The sequence below is a fragment of the Gossypium hirsutum genome, chromosome D08 (assembly GCF_007990345.1).
Source record: "Gossypium hirsutum isolate 1008001.06 chromosome D08, Gossypium_hirsutum_v2.1, whole genome shotgun sequence".
NCBI lineage: Eukaryota > Viridiplantae > Streptophyta > Magnoliopsida > Malvales > Malvaceae > Gossypium > Gossypium hirsutum.
In genome coordinates, this window is record NC_053444.1 from 38,875,419 (window position 1) to 38,903,059 (window position 27,641).

The 27,641-nt window shown below is 34.2% G+C and overlaps 1 protein-coding gene across 1 annotated transcript; it reads right to left on the bottom strand.

Moving 5' to 3' along the window:
• Positions 1-10,161: 10,161 nt before the first annotated feature.
• On the bottom strand, positions 10,162-14,477 carry LOC107912226 (DNA-binding protein BIN4). Its single transcript, XM_016840311.2, has 12 exons — positions 14,101-14,477; positions 13,715-13,892; positions 13,344-13,405; positions 12,751-13,000; positions 12,548-12,606; positions 12,410-12,463; positions 11,558-11,675; positions 11,194-11,240; positions 11,088-11,114; positions 10,894-10,969; positions 10,561-10,700; positions 10,162-10,437 (listed from the first exon to the last, which is right to left on the bottom strand). Exons 1-12 carry the CDS (start codon positions 14,146-14,148, stop codon positions 10,336-10,338), a joined length of 1,161 nt encoding a protein of 386 aa, XP_016695800.1. The 5' UTR covers positions 14,149-14,477; the 3' UTR covers positions 10,162-10,335.
• Between the last annotated feature and the right edge of the window lie 13,164 nt (positions 14,478-27,641).

A 27,641-nucleotide genomic window follows, 5' to 3' on the forward strand; every position in this document is an offset into this window, starting at 1 on the left:
TTTATCATAAATGCTAATTCAGTGACAATTGGAATGAAATGATCGATACTTAAAAAATATTTTATCAATACTTCCTGAAATAGGTATCGATATCGAATCGATACTTCGTAGGGTTTGTGAGAAACAAAATACTACTTTGGTATCATTTTTAAAAAAGGTATCGATTATTTTTTAAAAAAGTATCGGTACTGGAAACATGGTATCAATAATTTTTAGGGTTTGCCTTTTTTGTCTTGATTTTTCTAAAGGTATCGATATTTCCAAAAAATTTTATATTTACTTGTCCATAAAGTATCAATACCTTTTGTCCTAGAAAAAATTTGACTTGTTTGAAAATCATTTTAAAATGATTTTAACTTTATTGAAATCATATTGACTTGATTAAAATCATTTGCACTTGATTTTAAAATTTTTTCAAAGTTTTATCTTTTAGACTTTAATTTTAAACATTATTTTTTCAATTTTAGCTTATATTCAAAAACACTTTTAATTTGTTATATCAAAATATTTTATCAAATAAAGCTTAGTTTAACAATCTCCCCCTTTTTGATATAACAAAACATTTGGTAAATTTGTTTTTGAATAATTACTCCCCTTTAATAAAATATATTTTAAATTTGAGGCAAAAATAAAATTTGTCATTCAAGTTGGCATTCATTTTTACCTAAAATAAAATTTGGTCACAAAAATTTGCATTTAGTTATCATCAAAGAGTAATCAATCAATTTACCTTAATTTACCTTTTCTTCTCCCCTTTTTTTGTTATTTCAAAAGACAAATAAAGCTTAAGGAGAAAAGAAGTTAGCTCATCAAAAGATAGATAAAGTTGAATGAGCATTTAAAATATATATTTTTTAAAATACAAAGAAAGCAATAAAGTGCAATAAAGAGATATAGGCATAAACATAAAAATAAAGGTGCAAATGTTATGAAAATGAAATGTATGGTCTAGAGCTGGTCTAATCATCATGATGAGGGAGAAAGGAGGCATCGAAGGGAAACAGGCTAAGATAGATGCCATTTGCATCTCTAAAGTCGAGAGGGGAGATTTAACATCTTTCCTGAGACCTCGAATGTCATTGCTCAAGGAATGGATAGCATCGAGGATAGCGCTATTAACCTCGGAGGAGGGTCGAGCACCATGCAAAGAAAAAGCCAGTGGAGCAAGGGGCTCGGGTACCAGAATATCGTCAAAAGCAGCATCGACGTCATCATCTTCATTATCTGTCGGATGGTCATGTTTAATCCAGGTGTTAGTGGCAACATCGAAATGATATCTCGTTTGATGCAGGGTCTCATAACTAATAGGTTGGTTAGAAGCAACAGGGGTGTCTCCATAGGTGCTACTACCTAATTGCCTAAAAACGTATAACAAATATGTGCCATGAGGAAGAGTGACATTTGTAATTATCCTCCTTCCAATAGCTTCCGTAATGTCATTAAACAAGATAAGTGCAAGATCAAGACACCTACAGATTTAAAACAATCGAGCCACCAATATTCGGTGTTTCGAAGCTTGGCATGCTTTTTGAGAGGTCTTAGGTTCCAAGCGATAATTAAATAGAGGACATGGTTATAGAGATTGAATTCAGATGTTGATCCGGACTAGATAAAAATAGAGGGATCAAAATGCCCTTTTACATCGAAGGAACCTCCGGAAGGTAAGTGAAGATAATCGTCAAACTCGTTGAGAGTGAGGCGCATAGGAGTTCCCATTAAAAATGAGGTGAGGGTAGAAACGGTATCACCGGACTCAACATGTTCAAGTTTGGCATTTGAAAAGAAAGCTCAAACATGATTTAAATACGTTGGCAAAGAAATAATTAAAAATGTTATCCACCCCTAATTTTGTAAAATAGGGAGATAAGCGAAGCAAATAGCCTCTAACCATATCAACTTTCCTAGCCTCCCAAACACGTTTTGATGCAAAATATGAGTTAAAAATATACCGAGAGTGTGAGTTTTGAAAACATGTGCTAAAGGATGACTCCAACTCACTAGATGGATTAGAAGAAGATGCACTAGTTCTAGAACATTTCTTTTGGGTCATTCTAACTATGAACCACTTAGAAAAACACTAAAACCAAAAAAAAATCTCTTTAAGGAATTTTGTCAAACACTTGGTAGGTTAAGGTTTGAGAAAAATTTTAAAAAAGATATTTAGGAATAGGTGACCTCCTGTAATAAAACATGATATACATTGTTCAAAATATCCTATTAAGCCATCAAAAAATATTACTTCAACCTACATTCGTCAAAATCAACAAGTTGAAAGTTTTAGTTATTTACCTCAAAAATGTTGAAATAAGAAAAATCTTCAAGCAAGGATGAGCAAATCTTTTGAAAAGGATGTTTGAAGATGTAAAAGGGCCAATATTTGTCAAAAATTTGAAGAAATTTGAAAAAATTTGGAGAGGAGATGAGAGGTTTTTTTTGTGGAGGGAAAAACAAATTTTAGGGTTCTTTGTTTTAAAACAGTAGCAGGTACCTTTAAAACCCCAGTGGTATTGATATTTTTTCATGAGTATCGATATTTTTATAAAAGTATTGATATTTTTAAGTTGATATTGATACCAAATTACCATTCAGTTTTCCAAGTGCAATAAAATAGCAAAAACGAGATTTTTAGGTTGTATAGTTTTCTAAGGGTCCTAAAATGACTCCAAAATTGTTTCTTAACATTCCATATGCATAAAGATATGTAGTATAAGTAAAATACATGAAATTCATGAAACAAAGATATGTTCAAAAAAATGACTAAGTTGATACCACTTCTCTAAAATGTAAAAAGAAATGAAGTCAAAATAGAACAGTTTTTCATATGAAACTCCCCCTACCTTTTTACATATAAAAGCCATGAAATCTATACTCAACAAGCTTTTTGCGATGAAATAATCAAATAAGGTACAAGAAGATTGTAAACACAAAGTCAACGCAAGGTTGTTAAACATATTTCTCCCCTAAGTGTCCAAAATCTTTCTTTTTCTAATGGTTTTGTAAAAATGTCAACTAAGTGGTTTAAGGTGTCTATATACTCTAGAACTATTTCACCCTTTTGGACATGATCTCTAATTAAATGATGTCTAATTTCAATGTGTTTAGTTCTAGAATATTGTATGGGATTTTTAGTGAGACAAATAGCACTAGTATTATCACACTTGATAGGAACGGTATCTACATCAATTTGATAGTCCTTAAGTTGTTGTTTCATCCATAAATTTTGAGCACAACAACTACTAGTAGAAATATATTCCGCTTCGGTGGTGGACAATGCAACACTATTTTGTTTCTTTGAAAACCATGAAATTAGCATGTTGCCTAAAAATTGACAAGTACCGAAGGTGCTTTTCCTATCTAATTTGCAACCTCCAAAATCCACATCCGAGTAAACATGCAAGCTAAAGGATGACTCTCTGGAGTACCAAAGACCTAAATTTGAAGTATCTCTAAGGTATCTAAATGTTCTCTTAAGGGCTTGTAAATGTGATTCCTTAAGACAAGATTGGTATCTAGCACACAAGCATACACTAAACATAATGTCGGGTCTACTTGCGGTAAGATAAAGCAAAGAATCAATCATTGACCTATATAATTTTAAATTGACACATTTACCTTTCTCATTTTTGTCAAGCTTTGTAGAAGAACTCATTGGAGTAGCTTGTGGTTTGAGAGTGTCCATCCCAAACTTTTTGAGCATGTCCCTTGTGTGCTTAGCTTTATTGATGAAGATACCATCCTTTCTTTGCTTGATTTGGAGTCCCAAGAAGAAATTTAGTTCTCCCATCATGCTTATCTCAAACTCACCTTGCATTAGCTTAGAAAAATTCTTGACAAATAATATCATTAGTAGAACCAAAAATAATATCATCAACATAGATTTGAACTACTAATAAATCTTTGTATTTTTCTTTTAAAAAAAGTGTTGTGTCAACCTTCCCTTTAAAAAAATATTTTTCAATAAGAAAATTTGATAATCTTTCATACCAAGCTCTAAGAGCTTGTTTCAAACCATATAATGCTTTTAAAAGTTTGAAAACATGGTTTGGAAATTTGGATCTTCAAAATCGGGTGGTTGTTCAACATACACTTCTTCAATTATAAAATCATTTAGAAAAGCACTTTTTACATCCATTTGATATCATTTAAAATTATTAAAGCATGCAAAAGCTAAGAGCATTCTAATGGCTTCCATCCTAGCTAAAAGAGCATATGTTTTATCATAATCTATTCCTTCCTCTTGAGTGTAACCTTGAGTAACAAGTCTAGCCTTGTTCCTCACTATGTTACCACTCTCATCTAGTTTGTTCCTAAAAACCCATTTAGTACTTATAATAGATTTATCACTAGGCCTATCAACTAGGGTCCATACATCACTTCTCTTAAATTTATTTAACTCTTCTTACATAATTAATATTCAATATTTATCATTTAATGTTTCTTTGATATTTTTAGGCTCAATACATGAAATAAATGTAACATACTTACAAGTATTTCTAAGAGAAGATCTAGTAATTACCCATTAGGATGGATCTCCCAAAATCATACCGTCCTTCACATAGTTGAACTCTCTTGGATGAGTGACTTCTCTTTCCTCAATTGAAAGCTCTTCTAGAGCATCTTGTATTTGTTCTTGAATTTTTCCATTTGATGATTGATCCTCTTTATTGAAAAATTATGCACCATCATCATCAACACAAAAATCCTTTTTAGAAGGAGGATTAGAGTCATAAAAAAAACATGTATAGGCACTTCTACTACTAAAGTTCTTTTGTTAAAGACTCAATAAGCTTTACAATTTAAAGAATAACCAAGAAAAATTCCTTCATCACTTTTTGCATCAAATTTACCAAGATTATCTTTCCTATTGTTTAAAACAAAACATTTGCATCCAAATGGGATGAAAATAGCTAATGTTAGGCTTTTTTTTGGAAAAGTTCATATGAAGTTTTATTAATAGGCCTAATGATCACTCTATTAACCATATAGCAAGCGATGTTTGTGGCTTCCACCCAAAAATATTTTCGTAAATTATTTTCGCAAAGCATGGTTCTAGCCATTTCCTCTAAAGTTCTATTTTTCCTCTCAACAACTCCATTTTGTTGAAACATTTGTCACATAATTGACTAATACTCAGAAGATTATTCTTAAGACCATTGACATATAAGACATTTTCAATAATGATAGAAGAGTTTTTACCAATAGAGTCTATTCCTTCAATTTGTTTTGTAGAGTTGTCACCAAATGTAACTTCTCTTCCACTTTTTGGCTTCAAATTGATAAAGTGACTCTTGTCACCGGTCATGTGTCTTGAGCATCCACTATCGAGGTACCATAAGTTTTTCATTGAATAACCCACCTCAAAGTAATGCTTTTTTTTCCTACAAACATAGAATTAAGATTTGATTTTTGGTACCCAAATTCTTTTAGGCCTATGAGCATTAGTTCCTATAATTTTAGTCCCTTTGGATATCCATTTTAAAATCAAGCTCCTATCTTGAGAAGTTATGAGTCCTTTAGGGACCAATACACTTTTAATGATTTTTCTCTTGTAAAAATTTTGGAGACCTCTATGTTTATAAAAATTAAAGTTATTTTTAACAAATTTTTATTTTGAATTTTCTCATTTTTCTAAAACTTTGTTAGAGTGAGATTTTTCACTCTTAAGCAACTCAGGTTGCTTTTGATGATCCTCATAAGCTTTTGAAAGTAAATTATGCAAGTCTAAATTTTTCTTTTCAAATTCACTAATAATTTCTTACATTTTATTTACTTTTTCTTCATGTTCATGATTGGTTTTGGATAGTAAGTCATTTTCATTTCTCAATTTTGAAACATTTTTCTTGTGTTTTGACATCATGACTTCAAATTCCAAACCCAATTCATCATAGGCATCTTGGAACTCATCAAAAGAATAATCATTTAAAGTAGATGGGTTAGAAGTTACCTTAATATCATCGATGACCATAAGGCAAAGATTGACTACTTCTTGATCTTTATTGTCTGATGAATCCTTATCACTCCAAGTAGCAACATGAGCCTTAAGTTTTTTTTTTTGCTTGACCCTCTTTTCTTCTATTGAAGACACTTAAACTTGCTGTGTCCCGGCTTCTTACATTCATAGCATATGATAGGGTCCTTCTCTTTAGTAGATTCATTCTTGAGTCCTTCCTTCTTTTGGAATTATCTTCCTTTATTGGACCTCATGAACCTCTTGAATCTTTTTGCAAACATTTTCATCTCTTCATCATCATCATTATTGCTAGAGTCTTCATCCTTCTCACAAGTTGTTGATTTGAATGCAACTCCCACTTTCTTTGGAACTTCTTTGATTTCCTTTGCGTTATAGTTTATCTTCATTTCATACGTCAACAAGGAACCAATTAGCTCATCAAGGGAGAGTGAGTTGAGATCCTTTGAATCTTCTATTATTGTCACTTTAGGTTCCCAAGATGTTGGGACACTATTCAACATCTTCTTTACCATCTCCTTGTTGGGATATGTTTTTTCGAGAGCTTTGAGACCATTGAAAATATGAGTGAAGCGATCGAACATCTCATTAATTCTTCTTCTGGTTTTGCCTTAAACAATTCATAATCAAATGTGAGAAGACTTATCTCGGACTCCTTAACTCTACTTGTCCTTTCATGAGTGACTTTAAGCTTGTCCCATATTTCTTTTACATTGTCACACAATGAGACTCAATTGTACTCATTTGGACCAAGACCACAAAATAGAGTGTGCATAGCCTTCGGATCTAATTGCACCTTCTTGATATCATTTTCATCTCATTCACTCTCTTCCTTTAGGACAATAACATCTTCGAACCTCTTTATTGGAATGGATGGCCCATTAGTAACTATCCTCCAAACTTCATAGTCGTTATCTTAGATGAATAGCTTCATTCTCATTCTCCAGTATGAGTAGTTGGTGTCATTGAATAGTGGAGGTCCCATGGTGGAATGCCTTTCTCCCAATATAGTGGAATTGTACTCTGATGCCATAAAGTAAATTTCTTAACTCGTAGCTTCTATCTTGAATCTCTTAAGGATCTTCTCTCTTAGTGGTAAAATCGTTTCTAGAGTTCTAGTTCTAATACCAATTGATATCTCGATGAAGCAAACCGAAAATGCCAAGAAGGGGGTGAATTGGCCTTTAAAAATTTTGGTGAGTCGACATTCGGCTTCTAGTTTAGAACACGCACGATTAACATATGGTTGACAGATCCGCCCGTGAAAGCGCAAAGTCAATTCAAGAGAATGACCAAAAAGCAAGAATGAAACAAAGAACACAAAGAATTTAGAGTGGTTCGGCCGCAATTGCCTACTCCACTATCTTAGCTTTCCACCACTAAGGATTTTTCCAAATTCACTAATTTGCTCAACCTTTGAGGACAAGGTTTAACCTTACAACTCCTTAAGATTCCTACCCCAAATATTAAGTTTCAAACCCTCTTAAAGAGATGCAAATGAGCAAACAAATAAACAATCCTTACAAGATAAAATTGTATGCAAACTGAAGCACAAATACAATGAGATACATTTGAGCAAAAGAATTGAGATAAAGCTCACAAGTGCATGTTAGAAGAATATGAAAATTTAAGTTCTAAAGTTGTTTGATTGATGATTTTTGCTTGAAAGTGCTTTCTTGGATGTTGTAGGACTTTGAAAGATGGTATTTATACCCCCTAATAGATTTCCAACCGTTGAGGTTGTTGGTGAAGTTAATATGGTCGTTAGGGATGTAAAACCAGAGCATTTATTTCACCTGCAACTGCAAGTATCGATACCTCCAAAAAAGGTATCGATATTTTTTTGTCCTTAATGTTAATTCAGTGCCGTTGGAATAAAATAATCGATACTTAAAAAATATTTTATCAATACTTCCTAAAATAGCTATCGATACCAGATCGATACTTCGTAGGTTTATGAGAAACAAAATACTATTTTGGTATCATTTTTAAGAAAGGTATCAATTATTTTCAAAAAGTATTGATATCGAAAACCTGGTACCAATAATTTTTAGGGTTTCTGAAAACAGAATATATTTTTGGTCTCGATTTTTCTAAGAGTATCGATATTTCCAAAATTATCGATACCTGTCAATAAGGTATCAATACCTTTTGTCCTAGAGCAAATTTGACTTGTTTGAAAATCATTTTAAAATGAATTCAACTTGATTGAAATCATTTTGACTTGGTTAAAACCATTTGCACTTGATTTTAAAATTGTTTCAAAGTTTTATCTTTTAGAATTCAAATTTAAAAATTATTTTATCAATTTTAACTTATATTCAAAAACACTTTTAATTTGTTATATCAAAATCTTTTATCAAAGAAAGTTTAGTTTAATAGTATGTTTTTGGAAAAAATTGGATTTGCACAATGAAATTCTTATATTATTGTAATAATTTTGGGTTGTTTTCTGGATTTTGTTTTTGTTCATATTGAGTTTTTTTTCTAATGAGAACTTGGGTAAATTTTTATTTCAATTTTCAATCTGCAAATGAAAGTAGGAAAAGAGTAATTCTGGAAGAACACTATGAAGAACATGAATTAACCAGATTTTGTTTATTTTTTACGTTAAAAACAGTTAATTATTTCATGAATTTAATATTTTAATATTTTAATATTTTTTATATATTTTTTTTCTAATTTTTATATATTTATTTTTCTAATTTTTAAAATATATTTGATAAATATATATTTAATTTAAAAATGCCACATGGCGTGTTTTTATTAGTCACTTATTTTTTTTTGACAACGTTTAAAAATTGGACTAAAATTTATAATGTAATGAAACTTTAGGTACCAAATTGGATAAAAAAATTTAGATACCAAAGTAAGAAAATATGTGTACTTTAGGATCAAATCGTGAATTAAGTCTTCTTAAGCCGTAAAAATTTGATATAAAAGTTAATAAGCAAGAAATTATTATGTCATCATCAAAAACAAAGAATTAGATGTGAAAGCATACTTGAATTCATTATTATGTTAAATTTTTTTTAGAGAATGTGTCTCTAGCTAATATATAACTTTTGCCCATCAACTTTAAATTTTAGTTAGCCCATCATTAGAGGTGATCATGGGCCGGGCAGCCCGGCCCGACGGCCCACCTGAAATATGGGAGGGTTCGGGTAAAAATATAGGCCCGAAATATGGGTTTGGACAAAAAACGAGGCCCGTTTAGAAAATGGGCCGGGCCTCGAGCACCACTATTTTGGCCCGGGCCCGGCCCGAATATATAATAAATATTTATTTTTTTATTTTTTATTTTAAAATACTTTTTTATTTTTTTATTTTTAAAATAAAATTTTAGTGTTTATTAAAAAAATAGGCCGGGCCAGGCTCGGGCTTAGGAATTTTTCCCTGGCTAGGACGCGGGCTAAAATTTTTTCTGGGCCCGGCCCGAACCCAGCCCATGATCACCTCTACCCATCATCAATTAGAAATTGATTAATATCTACTCGTTATCCTATTAAATTACTTTTAATTTGGGTTAACATGTTATGATGATAAATAATATGTAATTATTATTCTTAATGTATGTGAGATCCATATTATTCAACGTTAGAAAAAGGTAGATAAAGGGAAGAATGAACTGAGAATTTGGTGGATATTCCAAAGAACTAAAGATGCAGCTAGTGGACAATTGCACCATTTCCTTGTCATTAAGATTGGGGAGGAAGGGACTAAGCCCAAGAAATGATGGCAAGGACAGCTGCCAGACTATGGAAGAGTGATGTGTGAATTACTGTAATGGTGGCCACTATTGGGTTGGTGATGAGGGATGCCATAGGGAACATGACCTTGGCAGAAGCTTGCAGAGTAAGAGCTGGTTCAACTCTAATGCATAGTTGTTGGGAGGAAGTTGCCAAATGTAATCTTAGAGACGAATTCGCAATGGTTGTATATTGAGCTGACAGAAGGAAAAAGACGACGGAATTGGAGGCTGAAACCTATTGTGAAAGATAACAGAGTTGTGGCTTGTTTCAAAGAAAAATAAGTTGAGGTACATAAGAAAGCCAATAAGGAGGTTGACGGAGTCGCAACCCAGCCTCTGGTCTACTTTGGGTGGCCTGCCTGCCCTCCTATGTGGTCCTTGTAGTATTGAATAGATCACATACCTTACTAGTCGAAGTCTCTCAACATGTATCCGTGCAAAATGCTTGTAAAGGCTGTCCTTCACTTTTAATTGTTTGAATAGTACAACAAATCTGATTCTTTTGGGCAAATGAAAATGCTAACTCAAGCCAATTAAAGAAATACAATATTACCAACCGCTAGCGTCCATAATTGGCAGCATATACAATAAAATTTCGAACAAAGATTTTGTCTGCTCATTTTTTGGCCTTGGGTTTCTTTGAAATGGCCTTCTTTCTAGCTTTCTTGGCTGGCTGCGACTTTCCTCCACCAGTTTTACCTCTCTTCCGTGACACCATCTGCAACAACACTTCCCTTATATTATATAAACATACAGAAATTCTTGCTATTAACAATAACAGCATTCTATTTTTGTCTAAGTAACAAAGGTGCAGTTTAGTAAAAATAGTTTGAATACATACAGATGTTTTGTCAGCTCTTCCTTTGGATTTCCCGTTCATTTGGCCGTCAATGTCCTCATTTTGATCAGTCTGATGAGGAATTGCCTTTGGCATCTTCTCAGCTTCATCCTCAGAATCAAATGAGAAGCCCTCTAGTGTACCTATTAATGCAAGATGATCAAATGTCAAGCTGGGAGCAAATTCTTCATGGAAGCAGTTACGTGAAAATATGAACCATAAAATCTTAGATTGAAGCACAGTTTGCTAGTTGGCCCCCAACCCACCGTCTCCTTTCTTCTCTCCACAAATGAATGAATAACTAAATTCAAAAATAAATAGCTAAAATAAGTGCACCTTCTACCATCGTTTCTGCTTCATAAACATTGGATTGTGGCTTTAGCTGAATGAAGTCGTTCATGATAGCCTCTATCTGAGAATAGAATATGAATTTGACAGGAGCAATAAACAAACCTAACAGCAACATCCAGGAAAATAACAAGCCTCTAACTGATCAAAGTAATACCAAAGTTTTAAGTTCTGGGACAAATCTTAGCCTCAGTCTGACCAAAGCTAACCTATACAACAAAAAATCTGGGTAAACATCAATTCAATCACAAATGTCCATAGAGAAAATGCAAGACAGAATTTACGCACAATGCAAAATGTTCTGCAAGGAACTATTGTTGTTTTGTAAATGGTTCCTGAGAAAGTACCAAGTAACACCAGACATGAGAGAAGAAAAATAAGGTCTTCAAACTGGAAGTGGAGCATAGCTAAGACTTAATCAGAAAAAGAGGTACAAAAAGATGAAGTTTAACAGAACACTTAGTAACTTGCTGAATTCGAGTGCAAAACAAGTCCAAGTTATATAGGCATGCATCCATGTCTGCATGTCTGTCTTTTACCCTCCCATTGTCAGTAACTCACCAACCATTCAGAGATGATAGCTTAAAAGTTCAAATATAAGATAAACAGTTACATCATCTAAACCTATCAAAAGCATTCAAACAACACATGCCTTTTAAGTCTAAGAACATCTCATGATTTTCAGATGCAGAACCAGAAACTACAATTCGACCAACAGCCCCCATATCGCCACTCAAATCTATGGAATCCCCTTCACACTCAACAAGTGCCTGCACAAACCACAAAATTCTTGTTAATGACTGGTTGGCTTCTTTTCACGGTAGACGTGATCACATAGAATTTATTAAGTCCAGAGGATCTAAGATCTCCTTAACACAAATATATTTTGTTTATTGGAGGCTTTCCATTTTAGCATACAATTATATAAATAAAAAATCAAACCAAACCTAAAGGAATTTAGAGTAAGTTTGGATGGGCGGTGCGTTTATTTGTAGTTCGTGTAAAAACAGCAATGGCAGTGAAATTAGATACCGTAGCGTGAGACAAAAAGTAAGCAAAACGCACCGTACCGCACCCAATCGCCCATCCACACCCACCCTTAGATTTTGAATTAAAATAAAGCATGAAGCTAAACCTAAATCCTTAAAAGTCCACAAGTAGAGAGACCAAATGTAACAGGATTTTCCCTTCTTCTTTTTTCTATTTTTGAAGAAACCAAATATACAAGTTAAGATTGGTTTCTAGGTTCTCTCAGGTTGTTTGTAGAGCTTTAGTGACTAAGAAAGTAACTAAATTAATAATCTTAGATTATTTCTGATTATAATCCTAGGAGCAATCACATCTTCCTTAATGATTTCCTGCACAATATAAAGGTTGAACTTCACAACAATTACAAGCAACTAAATGCAGTTCATCACCAATATAACCCTTTTTGAAACTCACAGCCTAGTCTCTAGTGAACTTGGTTGCAAATAAGCTATAACTATGACAAAATGTATCCTACCTTTGAGCGGTGAACTTTCTCAGACAGCACCAAAGGCAACCTTGAGGTAGAAACCTACATATCGTAAAATTTGAATAATTAAGTGACGAGGCCCAGATGACAAAAAGGAAATAACATAGTTTCTACCAATGGTCTTACATGAGGTTCAATGTGCTTTTCAAATGCCTCCTCGGCAGTTTCCACATTAACATCATTTTCTGTTAACATAACCCAACATTGCATGAAATAAATTAGGTAGCTTTATCACATAGTATCCTTTGCATCAGCTATTGAATGTTTTAAGCTAGCCAAACCCAATAAACGTTAAAATCAAACTTTACATTACAAATTCAGTATCATACCTGTTATCTTCGCATCATCTTTCACATTCTTCTCCTTTTTGGGAGTCTGACCCCTTGCTTTTACCCCCTTCTTTGGAGATTTTCCTTTAGAAGTCTTCTTTAGTGGAGACCTGTTGGCCCTGCCAGTCAGAACTGGATCACTTGCCTCTCCACTCTCTTGAGATAGAGACACTTTCTCCTTCCTTTGAGGAGAATGGCCAGGAAAAGACTCAGAATCGGATGATAACGTCCAAATCAAATGATTTGCTGCCTGTTCAACATCTAACCACTTTCATCAGCATCAATATTAACGGTGGTCCTCCAATCTAATCAGATTCATACCACGTTGGATATCTTTCTGTAGTAAATGTCTCAAACATATGAAGTAAAATTTACATTAAACTTTTATCATACTGTTAAATAAATGAAAATGGTTTTGTTCTACGATGAAATGATTCTTTCCAAAGCAAAATGTCTTTATTTTCATAAATTCCAAAACGATGTCTAAAATCAATTTTTTAAGTTTGATGACATTTTTGATGAACCATGAAATGCAATAATAAAGGAGAACCCTGATTTAAGCAATCCCAAGGCAATATAATGTGATACCGTACATGAGATCCCAAGTGATTCTCAGACATTTCTTCCGTAGCAACCTTTCCATCCTCCTCACTCCCTGCATCATTGCTAAAAGTTCATATTGCACAAGTTGTAAATAACGAGGTCAAAATCAAAGAAAGGGTTCAGAAATCAGAAGCTGAAATATTATATACTTTGAACAATTCATTAAAGCATCATTTCAGTTATTTGGAAACAACCCTTGCGTCAGTTCCTAACTATCATAGGAGAATTACTCCTTTTCTACCTTCAGAGTCCTTCTGAAATATTATATACTTTTAACAATTCATTAAAGCATCATTTCAGTTATTTGGAAACAACCCTTGCGTCAGTTCCTAACTATCAAGGAGAATTACTCCTTTTCAACCTTCAGAGTCCTTGAAGGCGTCGTTTTTCTTCTTTCCAGAAGGCTTTTGCTTTACTTTATCGTGGTTTCTCTTTTCCAATGTATCTTCTTCATCAGCATCAGTTTTATCAACCCTACGCGGGCTACCATTTGGCGAAGAATTGGAATCCGAAGATAATGTCAGCGTAGAAGTTGGTGCCTAAAAACAAAGCAAATTCTCGCAAACCAGTAAGAAAACAATGTAAAGGTGCAAGAGCTGGCTAACTGCTATACGGTTAAAAAAAGAAAAGAGAACAATCTGATTAAACCTCAAACTTTAGCCATGAAAATAATGGGGAAAAAGCATGGTGCAGAGTGTCAAACAAATAAAAACATTTTAGAAGCTAAAGAAAGCAGCGTAAATATACCTGAAAAGAGCGCAGCCAGTCTGGAGAATTTTCCCTGGAGTTGTTCATTCCGCACCAATTATTCTTCCCTGATATTAGATTATACAAATTTATAACTCAGCAGCAAGTATAAGCTGCGAAAACACAAAACAAAATCCAAAGAAAATGTTATCAGAGAAACCCTAAAAGCCTAATGTATGCACTGGGTAGCAGAACCAAACAAATTAAGAGTAATGCAACGGTGCCGGGTGTAGAATAGATCAAAGAGAAGAAAAAAAAACAGAAGAAGAAAGGAAAATGGAAAGTGATGAGTAGCAGAGAAAAAGAAACGGTTGAAATGAAAATGGAAGAAGAGAGACAGAAGGAACAAGAGAAACGGAAGGGGGCATATGGAGTTCTAGGCCCAATACCCTACAGACATGGATTCGATTTGAGGATTGAAACAGAGTTTTTGAGTTAGGGCTTTATTTACACTGGGCATTATTGGGCTCGGTGGAGGAGAGTTTGGGGCGAGGGAATTTGACCAGTTACATGATATTCAATCTTGGTGAAACTTTTTTTCTTTTTGTTTACCAGATAAATACATTGACATAATAATATGCCAATCAATAGTGCTATATCGGACTTGCTTCTCAACATACACAAACTTCCATTGTTTTCACTCAAAATCCTACTTTGGAGGCTCTTCTTGTCCATTTGCTTTTTCCTCAACACTCTAAAGTTGCTGCTCCCTTTTACTAACCAACTTTACGTCTATCAATCCGATTAATATGTTAAACTACAATATGCATGTAGTTTTGAAAATTGAAGTTTGAGAAAAAAATAAGAAAATCATATTTTTCTTATTTTTATTATTTTTATTTTTAAAAAATTTGATCTTTTTCATTATTTTTTAGTTCATTTTTATCTTTGATTTTTTATATATACTTTTTCTTTTTTTTAAAAAAAAGTAATATTTTTTTGAATTTCTATGGATTTTTAATAAATATTAATTTGTTTCCTTTAATTTTTCAATGTGATTGAATCGTATGGTTAAATTAGAATCAGAGGTCTTATTCGATCAATTTAACATCCAGTCTAGTTTTTACAACATTGATGTTAGCTTATATGCGAAATAAGCCATCATTGTATAAATGATCTAAGCTTTTTATTTTGAATATATAGACTTCTTTAATGGTTACATATTAGTTTATTTTAGACATTAGGTTTACAAAGTTGTTTAAGAGAAATATTGTAATTGATAGGTGTAATTAGGTGTATACAATCATAGTCCTTTTACGCTTATTTTAGTTCACTTTTGAGTAAAATCAAGTCGTTTTAGGATTAAATTGTGTTTTAGGTCATTTCTAGGTATGTTTGTTTTTTGTGTCATTTTTAGCATTTTGATCTTATTCTAGACTTTTGTTAATAGATTATGCTTAAAGGTGCACTTGTGAATGTGTAGGTGTGTAGAATGCTAAAGTGCACAACGATTTGAAGGTTCTTGAATAGAGAGTCATGCCACGATGTAAGGGATTGAGATAGCATAAGGTCAATAAGGCTGGAGATCGCAATGTTGATTGATTAAAGGTCACGACCTAACTCACTACTTGGTAATATCTTATAGCTTGGGTTCGATGACAGGATCGGATTATGAGTGTTACATTTAGTGGTATCAGAGCTACGGTTTAGTGGATTCTAAGACTGAAACATAGCACGTATGAGTCTAGAAATACATGTCACTTATAAAGGATGATTATGTGATACCTTCAGATCCAATTTGATTTTGGTTTTTCATATAGATAAAAGATTTTGGCTGAGTTTAATCATGCTGCACCTAATAAAGTAGATAGTAATGTTCCAAATCCCAAGCAATGAGCTTCTTAAGGTGCACCCTCGACTCAAAGGCATGGAAGTGAGGCGCGTGGTGCCTTCTTTCAAATGATGAATGAGTGGTATTCGGATTTCCTGTGAACTCACCCAGTGGATCTGCAACCTCCACCCCCTACTGTGCCACTCTCAACACCCTCCCGTCCTCAAGGTTTAAATTGGTAAATGTTCACAGACCCTCAATCGATAAAATCTAAAAATGTGGAGCTAAGAAATTCTAAGGGAAATGATATGATGATCCAGCTAAAACTGAGTATTGATTTGAAAACACACAATGAGTTTCCGATGAGATGATCTATTTCCCAAATGACTATTTGAGGTGTGTCGTCTCGTTATTGAAAGATGAGGCATATCAATGGTGGACTACACTGATCATAATGGTTCTAAAAAAAAGGAAACTGAGATTTTTTCCAAACTAAATTTCGAAAGAAATATATTAGTTCGTGGTATTTGGAAAAGAAGAAGAGATAGTTTCTCGAGTTAAAACAAAGAAACAACTCAATCGCTAAGTATGAGAGAGAATTTGTTCGACAGTACATATACTCGATAAATAGTTCCCACAAAAGCTTAAATTTACACTCACTTTGATTGGGGTTTGAATGAAGAAATTCAAATGTTGGTTGGAGCTCTTGAAACTAAGGAATTTGTTACTTTGGATGATAGAGCAGAGAAAATAGAAGCTATATGCAACGTAAAGAAGCAAGTTGAAATGAAACATTGAGATTCAGGCAAGCTGAGTACGTCTAGATCTTTTCTCATTCTACCGAAAAAGTCTAAAGTTGTTCCAAATAGGTTCATGCCTCCTTCTAGATATGCAGAGATAGATCGATCACGATATAATAATTCGAGACCTCAGACTACATCTGTCACCAATGTAGGTAGTATCTGGAATGTGGATAAGCCCGTATGTGAACATTGCGGTAAAAACCATTTTGGTGAATGTGGATTGAAGAGTGGGTTTTATTTTTTATATGGTTTAACGAAGCATTATCTGAGGGATTGCCCACATAAGATTGAAATTAGTTTAGAACAAGTTACCAAACCAACGACCATTTCACAAAGAGGCAGGAAATAGGGACATAGAAATAATGTGGGAGCTAGTCGCAGCACAACACACAAGGTGACTACAAGATCAAAAGGTCACGCGCCAGCCCAAGCTTACGCGATTCGGGCCAGAGAAGAGGTTGCTGCTCATGATGTGATTATTGGTACAATTTCCCTTTTTGATGCTACTGTTTGTGCTTTAACCGATCCTAGATCAACGTATTCGTATATATGCATTGCATTAATAATTAAGAAAAATATGCCAGTAAAGTTGACTGAGTTTGATACTAGAGTATCAAACCCTTTAAGTCAGTGCATAGTAGTTAATAAGATATGTGAAAGTGTCTACTGAAAATACGGGGTTATGAATTTCTTGCTGATTTAATGTTATTATCCTTTGACGAGTTTGATGTCATCCTTGGTATGAATTAGTTGACCGTACATAATGTCATTGTTAACTGTAAACAGAAGTGGATTGTGTTGAAATGTCAAAACGACGAATTTATTAATGTTGAACTCGATCGGTTGGATTGTTTTACCAATATTATAATAACTTTGATAGCTTAAAAGGTGTTCAGAACAGGATGTGAAGCATATTTAGCTTATGTACTCGACACGAGAGTGGTAAGAACAAAAATTGAGCAAGTCTCGACTGTGGAGAATTTGTAGATATATTCCCTAAATAATTACCAGGGTTAACACCAAAAAGAGAAGTGGAATTTGTAATTGAATTAATCCCTGGAACTACTCTAATTTCAATTGTTCAGTACAGAATGACTTCGACAGAATTGAAAGAGTTGAAAGCTTAGTTGCAAGAACTGATTAATTACAGATTCATCAGACCAGGCATATCACCGTGGGGTGCACTGGTTTTGTTTGTTAAAAAGAAGGATGGAACATTGTGATTGTGCATTGATTATCGATAGTTGAACAAGGTCACCATAAATAACAAATACCCTTTGCCGCACATTGATGACCTATTTGATTAGTTGAAATGAGCCATTGTATTCTCGAAAATTGATCTTCGATCAGGATATTATCAATTGCGAGTCAAGGAATAAGATGTATCAGATTTTTTTTTCAAACCTAATATGGACACTATGAATTCCTAGTAATGGCGTTTAGTTTGACCAACGCCTTTGTTGCGTTTATGGATCTAATGAAAAGGGTATTTCAACCATTCTTAGATCAATTTGTAGTAGTGTTCATTGATGATATTTTGATTTATTCGAAGAATGAAGTTGAGCATGCCCAACACCTGCGAACTGTGTTGGAAAAATTACAAGAAAAATAATTGTATGAAAAGTTCTATAAATGAGAATTGTGGCTTCGAGAAGTTGGATTCTTTGGTCATGTAATCTCTACGGATGGTATTCGTGTTGATCCAAACAAAATTTCTACAGTCTTGAATTGGAAACCTCTGAAGAATTTCAGTGAAGTGAGGAGTTTCCTGGGTTTAGTTGGATATTACAGGCGGTTTGTCAAGGGATTTTCAATGGTTTTGTTACTGTTGACTAAGCTATTATAGAAAGAGATTAAATTTGTCTGGTTTGAAAAGTGTCAGCAAAGTTTTGATCAGCTAAAAGTAATGCTAACAGAAGCCCCCATGTTTACGCAACCAGATTCTGGAAAAGAATTTTTTGTTTACAGTGATGCTTCGCTCAGTAGATTAGGTTGTGTTTTGATGTAAGAAGGCAAGGTGATTTCTTATTCTTCTCGACAGTTAAAGCCATATAAGAAGAACTATCCGACACACGATCTGGAATTGATGACTGTTATTTTTCTTTAAAAATCTATCAACATTACCTGTATGGAGAAAAATGTAATATATATACACTGATCATAAGAGCTTGAAATATTTGTGGATGTAGAAAGAATTAAACTTGAGCTAATGCCGGTAGATTGAGTTGCTAAAGGATTATTATTTGGTTATCAATTACCATCCGAAAAGACTAACGTTGTGCCTAATGCTTTAAACAGGAAGTTTTTATTTTTTTTGAGAGCACTAAACACTCACCTGATGCTTGAACATAATGGTTCCATCTAAGCTGAGTTGCGAGTTAAACCAATATTTTTGCAAAGAATTCAGGATTTGCAGAAAAAAAGACCCAAAATTGTTAGCTAAATGGAAGTTTATTGAAATTGGTCAAACTACTGAGTTTAGTGTTAGTGATGATGATAATTTATATTTCCACGATAGGTTGTATGTACCAAAAGATTCGAAATTAAAAAGAGATATCTTGTCTGAAGCTCACAACAATACTTATTTGATTCATCTGGATGGTATCGAAATGTATTATGATCTGAAACATATATATTGGTGGCCAGGAATGAAGCATGAAATCTCAGAGTTTATAACGAAGTGTTTAGTATGCCAGCAGGTAAAAGCTGAGCATCAAGTTCCATCTGGTTTGCTCCAACTAGTGATGATTCCTGAATGGAAATGGGTACATGTTATAATAGATTTTGTATCAGGTTTGCCTTTGACATCGAGCAAGAAGGATGTGATGTGGGTAATTGTTGATAGTTTAACCAAGTTCGCTCATTTCATTCCAGTTCGAACCGATTTTTCATTTAATAAACTAGCTGAATTGTATGTGACTGAAATTGTTAGACTTAGGGGTGAGCAAAATTTGATTTGATTCAAAAAACTCGATAAAAAATTTAAATTTTGAATTAAATAGTTTGAGTTATTTGAGTTAATCAAGTTATTTGGATCAACTCGAATAAAAAAATAAGTTTTTCAGTTTAACTTAAATATGAATTACACAATTCGAGTTATCCGAAAATCCGAATAAGAAAAGGCAAAACTACGTCATTTTGATAAATATTTATCTCTTCTAAATTTAAAATTCAAAACCATTAAGTTAAAAGGCAAAACTACGTCGTTTTGATAAATATTTACTCATTAAGTTAAAAGGCAAAACCATTATATTGTTTATGTAGTTAAATAATCTTATATTTCGTCTACTAGTTAAATAATCGGTCCATGTAAATGCACCATTGACTGTAAATAATAGGATTCGTTAACTCAACTTGACTCGAAATTTTTCGACTCGATTCGAAAAAAAATTCAAATCGAGTTTAGTTGCTAAAATAGGATTTGTCAATTCAATTAACTCAAAATTTTTTTACTTTATTCGACTCGACTCGATCGAATACTCGCCCCTAGTTAGACTACATGGTGTACCGTTGTATATTATTTTAGATCATGATCCGTAGTTTACCCCCAGATTTTGGGGTAAATTACATAAAACTTTGGGTACCAAATTGTATTTCACTACAACATTTCATCCATAAAAAAATGAACAGTCTGAACGGGTGATATAGATACTTGAGGATATGTTTCGTTGTTGTGTTATGGAATTTGAGAGTAGTTGGAAGAAATTATTGCCGCTAGTGGAGTTTGCATACAATAACAACTATCATTCAAATATCAAAATGGCACCATATGAAGCTTTGTACGGAAGAAAATTCAAAACCCCATTGTATTGGTTCGGTTTAAGTAGAAGTTAGCTTGAACTAATCCAGTTCACAAAATAAAAGAAAATGTTAGAGTTATCAAGGACTAATTGAAAGCTACCTCCGATCAACAAAAGTTATATACAGATTTGAGAAGGAAAGATATCGAGTTTCAAATAGGTGATAATGTACTTTTGAAGGTCTCACGTTGGAAGAAAATTCTGCGGTTCAGTAGAAAAGGAAAGCTTAGTCCAAGATTAATAGGACAGTATGAGGTTCTTGAGCGAATTGGTCCAGTGGCGTAAAGATTAGCTTTTCCTTCAGAGCTTGAGAAAAGCCACAATTTATTTCATGTATCAATGTTACGTCGATACTTTTTTGATCCATCTCATGTGATATCTTCGAGTGAAAAAGAACTGCAACATGATTTACTTACGCTGAGGAACCGGTGAAGATTTTAGCATGAAAAGTAAAAGAACTAAGAAACAAATGGATAGCTCCAGTAAAAGTTCTATGACATCGCCATAGTATTGAGGAAGCCACTTGGGAACCAAAAGAAACCATAAGGTCACAATACCCAATATCTTTTCAGGTAAGATTTTCAAGGACAAAAATTCTTAAAGGGGAGGAGAGTTGTAACAACCTGTTTTCTGTGGTACCAAAAATCGTGGTTTCAAAATTCCGTTCTCTGATGATTGAGTCTGTAAATATTAATATTTAATAACCATCGGTTCAATATAGTGTTATATTAAATTTTGGTTCGGTAATTTGATTGATTATAAGATAGAGATTAAATTGTAAAGCTGGTAAAAGTTGATTATTATGGATTTCTATTTACTAAGGAAAGATAAATGAAACAAAATGTGAAAGATGAATAAAGAGAGTAAAGGTAATCATCATTAAAAATAAAAAAGAAGGTTTTTAAAAGAACAACTAAAATTTAATTCTCCCCTAGAGCAGACTCTTCTGCTGGAGAATCAAGATTAGACACTTCTAAGTCTTAAGCGTAAAAGAGTTCCCCAGATTCTTTCCAATCCCTCCGAAATTCCTCCCATTTAGCTCTCGAGGGCTTAAAAACATTGAAGCCAAGGTTTGCGTTGGTAAGCTGGCACATACAACTAAAGTTTACTTGGCTTAAGTCGAGGGGACCTACGACGACCTGTGTATGCAAAACCAGATTAGCCCTTAATTTAGGCAAATATTCCTTAATGCTCTTCTGGGTGTCTTCTTTCAATTTCTCCAATGCCTCATTATTCTACCTTTAAATTCATTCCCTCTGATGAGGTGCTGCTCCTCGAGGGTCTCAAACTGGCAAACCCTATCCTCCAACTCTTTTGCCCAGGTCTTCAATGATTGGTATTTAGTATTTCATGTTGAGACAAACTTTGAGAGCTCACTGATTTTGCGGAAAAAGGCTTTATATGATTGGCGGAGCTGGTTAAGAGATTGCTCACCAGAGAGAAATGCCCTCTCAAATTTTGTCTGCTTGGCTTTAGTTTTAGTACAAGTCTTTTGGAGGGCCCAGCTTACGAGACCGCACTCCGCTAACAACATGGAAAAAGACCCACCATCTCAGTAAGAGTGGGCTTGTGAATGCCAGTGGAGGGGAAGAAAGGATAAATGAACTCTTTTAATTCCTGGGACAGCTCCTTATACTATCTTTTTTAACAAAAAGAGAGATAAGGGATACCTGCCTACGCTGATATGTTTTCGCCAAGAGAATAATGTTTAGACCTTGCTTAAAGGAAGAGTATAATAAAGGGCACTAATTGGGGAAGTATGAGGATCTTGTTGAAAAGTGTTTCAGTTTGAATCCATGGGAAGTGGATCTGAAATAGGTACAGATGGGTTTGTAGCATTGGCAGATTGAACAGCAGGTTCGGGAATGACTAGAGGAAGGAATATAAGGCATGTTGTTAAGTTTGATGTTTGGAATATTGTCATGTCACTAGATGAAATGTAGGGAATTCACTCTCTAGAAGGATTAGTTGTTGGCCAAGCTTAAGTCAAGTTAACCTGTTGTCGTTGCTTTTCTCGGTGTTAGAGGACAGCTCGTGCTCTAAAGTCAGCAGCGTCTAGGGCCTATTGCGCATTCTCTATTAATGCCTTTACATCCATGGCTCCGAGCTGGAAAAGTAGTGATGAGATTAAATGATGAGTAGGACCTGTAGTATAAACAACGAAGGTCAAAAACTTTCTTGACTAAGTTTCTACCTGATGACTCATCTATGAATCCCAGAGTTAAAGACAGCCAACAGCGAGGAGAAATATGCAGACAGTGTAGATGAAGTCAGTGCGCTTCCACCATTTCCCAATCAAAACCAAGCTAACTCGTTATTGGCCTTAAACAACCACGCCTCTTCAGTGGATTGAACCATCTTCGAGCTCACGCCAAGTTAGAGATCTGTTGCCCACCAACCATTTGGGCTCCTTCCCTTTAAATAGAAATGAAAGATATTCCTAACTCTGAGAAGCCTTCTTAACTCTAAAATATGCTTAGGATTTAACTTTTCAATTTGCACTATAACGATCTACATATCTAAATGTTGGGCCTGGAGCCAAACAGATTCCTTAGGAATTGACCATTTTGTGGGTAAATGAAAGTTGCTGGTGAGTTTACTTTTTACTAAAATTTGTTATGATCTAGAAAAAAGGTTAGAAGCCTAATATTTAAGTATAGGTTCATGACCCTGGTGAACGATAAAGTAGACCATCCCAACTAAAAGCCCTTGAGTCAATACTTTCAAATGATAGAAGCGTTGAAAGACGCCAAGCATAGGTGGCTCATTTCGACTGTTTTAGTGCAGGAAGTACACCACCAAAGTCTACCAAGATAGACTAGTCAACTGCCCTGGTGCAATCTCATATTCTTCAAAGACTGTACAGATGAAGGTGGAAGGTAGCCACTAGCAGGTACAGGGGTAGTATGAGGCCCTTACTGGAATCACTCAGACGTTTCTCCCTAGTGATGATCTCGAAGTGATATGCGAAGTTTGGAAACCGAATATCGCGAGCTACCAAGTGACTTACCATCTCCTCTTGAGTGGTTAAGCATCCATACAATGACATTCTAATTGAAGTACTAGTTTCTTGGGATTGGGAATCACTATTATGTGCAACAATAGAAATTTTTCGATAACTCCTCTAACTACAAGGACCGAAACATCTAGCTCTTCCTCTCGACATTGATGCAACCCTGGAAATAATGATATAGAGTAAGAAGAAAGAAAATAAAAGTGAAGGATTACTTGGAAACTGGGAAGTGTTCACAGAGGAAGAATAACTCTAGTGAATGAATTAAAGAAAAAAGAAAGGAATGAAAGAAAGGAGATCTAAGGTTCAAAAAAGAATTGAAACATCAAAGATTTTTTTGGGGAAACCTGATGTTAGATGGAATGATTACCTTCCTTTATGCCTCGATTTATATAACCAAGCGTTCAAGAGAATCTTGGATTTAAAATGTCATAAACTATTCAAGTCTTGAACCTGCTTCTGCCATTTATTGATCAATGAGGGGTTTCTTAAACCCCCTCAATAATTAGAAAGATGAGAAGATCTGCTAGAGTAAGCTATCCATCAAGTACCCTCCAAATTGTTGTAAACTAGTGTAGAATCAGTTAAGTAACATTTACTTTGGGGACGATCTAGCACCAGGTGTAAGCTAGAGACCCCGCTTGAAAAAAAAAAGTAAAGTTATCAGTATGCAGTTTTCTACTATACATATGGAGCATAGACGGATCCACCATTCAAACGGGATGGGTTTAAGGCAAGTATGAGATGGAATGGTTAATTATAAGCAATGAGGAAGTATAGAGGTGTATTTCTCTAAGTTATAAAAAGAGTTATCCAATACAGGAAAACTTACTTAGAGTCTACGCATAAAATTGGTCAGGAGAGGAAATTCGAGGACGAAATTTTCTTTAATGGTGGAGGAGTTGTCACACCCGGGTTTATTTTAATGTCCCAAAATTAGAGGAAAAATAGGAGTAACTTGATTAAACAGTAAGCCAATGGGCTCTACTGAAAAACTTAGAAAATTTTGTGGCTGGTTAATAGTTAGTTAAGATGTAATTTTGGTTCAGTTGGGTTAGAACTGACTAATTTCCTTAGTGGGGAACATAATGATTAGTGGAAAATAGTTTAGAGTGGGGTTATTGATGATCGTGCATGGGAGATATATATGTTAGAAACATCATTCTACAAGGGAGTTCTTCTCCTTTTCTGTTTCATTTTCTTCTTAAGTTTGCTCCGAAGAAGAGAGGGGTTAAAGGAAACTATACATAGGGAGCGAAAATCGAAGTTTGAAGTCTAATAATAGAGAATCATGTAACCTAATAAGATTCCTAACCACTTTGCCTTAATGGATTTGAATAAAAGATAAGGAAGTTAAGAATTTTTGGGAGAATTCTAAAAGGTTTCTGCATGTTGCTGAATACTGGTTCCTAGTGTATGAATGTTCTTGGTTTATTTGGTATCTTGGTTGTCATGCTTAGCTGCCAAGACGAAGGAGGCTTTAGCATTTGGACAAACTAAGTTGGAGAGGACAAGGATGTAAGGTGAGTTTTTGTACCTTTAGGTGGTTGATGAAAATGTGTTATGGATGATTTGTGTTGTGTCTGTTTTGAAGTTGTCTGAATCCGCTGTTGTGTGTGCAATAATGGCGAATGAGTATGCTGTGAATGCATAATCCTATAAAAGTATGTGAATGTTTGAAAGTATGATTGTTGAATGCCAAATGGTTAACACATTGCGTTTTAAATAAATGGCGTACTGTATGATTAGTAATAAGTGCATTGCCTTGAGTGATATGCATATTTATTGTCTGCAGAGTAAGGAAAGAATTACATTGGCGAGTTAGTTGAAGACAATAAAATTTGGCATAATGAAGGAATGAACGAACTGAAATGGGGATGGATTCAATGGAGTTTGGAAGACATCATGGAATGATATCTACTTGCTTATTAGAGCGACACCGTAATGATGGTGTATCGACTCTATGGAGCAACACTGCGACGATGGCTATTGACTTGTCCTTTAGGGCGACACCTCAGATGAGGTTTATTGATTTCTCAGAAACTAAAGTCCGCCAGGACAGTAACATGGGATCATATTGTGTAAGACCATAGCTGGACTATGACAACATATGAAGTCCGCCAAGACATATTGTGTAAGACCATATTGTGTAAGACCATGGTTGGATTATGGCAACATATGAAGTCTGCTAGGATGGTGAACTAGTAAGCTGACAGGGCACAAAAAGGGAAATCACTAGGTGACTCGCATGACGAGTAGCATAATAGGAAGAGGATGTTCAACTAGGACTATGTAATAAGGGATAGTCCGCAGGAGCTATTAGACGAGGAAGTCCACCAAAGGCTACCTTGAGCAGACAATCCGCGAGGAAATTGCGGAAAAGATAATTCGTTGGGAACTATCTATTATTTGGAGTATCTTAAAAGATTTGATTATAGTGAAAAGTGCCTTGGGCTACAGTACGAGTACGAGTCTGCTAGGAAAAAAATAGGTGGTTAATCAGTCAATCTTGTATCATATTTTAGGCCACAAATGAGGTTATTAGAAAGAGTCTTTGTTTAGGAAAGGGGATGAAGCTTAGGCTAAGTTAAGAAGCAACTAATTGTTGAGATAGTATTGTAAATATTTATAGGGTTCAATGTGGATTGAGAGGATCCATGTAAGGATCCGCAGTTAAAGTGAAATCACAGATAAACAACTAACAGTAGTCGCCAAATCGTGGTTTTGAGTACGTGTATCCGTGGTGAGTAATGTTACGAATGGTATAAGGTAAGTCTGGAATGAGGATAAATAGTATCAAGACCAATAAAAAAATTATTGATTGATAAAACACAGTTATGGCCAAACCAGTGGTTATGTTTGCTGACAGTTAGTTCAGAGGAAATGAGGCATTGACTATGCCAGCAAAAAATTCAGATTCTTCTACAAAATTCAAGGAGTTTTAACTCTGTGCATAAAGTCTTATTTTCCCTAATCTTAAAAAGTCTTATATAAATACCAAAGTACAGGATCTCATTAAGTTCATCTGAACTTATAAAATTTACTGCTTGTGTGCAGGGTAGATGATGACTTGGGGATAGAGTGGAGGGACCAAGTTAGACATCGCAAGTATAGCGCGAACGGCGCGATAGCTGTATCATGCATATAGCCGTATCATGCGTATCATGAAAAAATTTTAGCACTTAATCTCTTAATCGGAAACCCATTTTAGTGAGTGCATTTTATAAGTAAAACAAGTGAATCACTTAGTTTTACAAGTTTAATAGTGAGTGATTTAGATCTTAAGTATAAGTGTGAGGTTAATACACTAGTATGTAGTAAAGATTAAATAATTTATTGTATATGACATAAGATAAGATTGACTTTTTAAACAAGCCTTACAAAAATGGGTAATCATTTAATTGCGTAATCAATTGTTTACTATTATTATATCTCATAGTTATAATTACTTATGTAACTACTCCTTTGTAACTTGCAACAAAGTCTATTAACTTTAGAATATGTGATAGTGAGCCATTGAGCTTAACAGCGTTTCTATCAAGAAGCTTATAAAGCATATGCTCAATTAAAGCTAAATCAAGATTGGCTTAACATCCCTTTTCTATTTTGCATAATTGTTGTTGTTTAAAATTTCAATTGAGCACAAGTAGTTATTTACTGTAATTTGACTTATTGCAAGACCAAATACAATAAGACAATTAAATTCTTTTTGAACCAAAAAAGTGTCACTATTTATTCTCCTTTAGTTAAAAATAAAGCATATAATATAATATAAGCTTCCATAAGTAAAAGAAAGAAATGAATTTATGAAGAACATCCTCTTTGGTCATATACACTTTCACAAAACCAAAATTCAACCCTTCTATGAATAAAAACCATAATCCAAGCAAACTTAACATCTTAGAATTCCATGAATTTCAATAAATAGACTTCTATGGTAATACCATTTATTTAATTCATAAACTCCACTTAGTCAATCCCCCACAAATATTAACTTTGAATAAGCAGTGTTTAAATAATTTATTATAACTATTTTATGAAATCTAATTACTAGATACACCCAAATTTGATTATGAGTTTGGGTCATCTGTCTTGGTCCAAAGACACATCTAAATAAGTAAAAAAATTTAGACAAAACTATAAGCTCAAAAAAT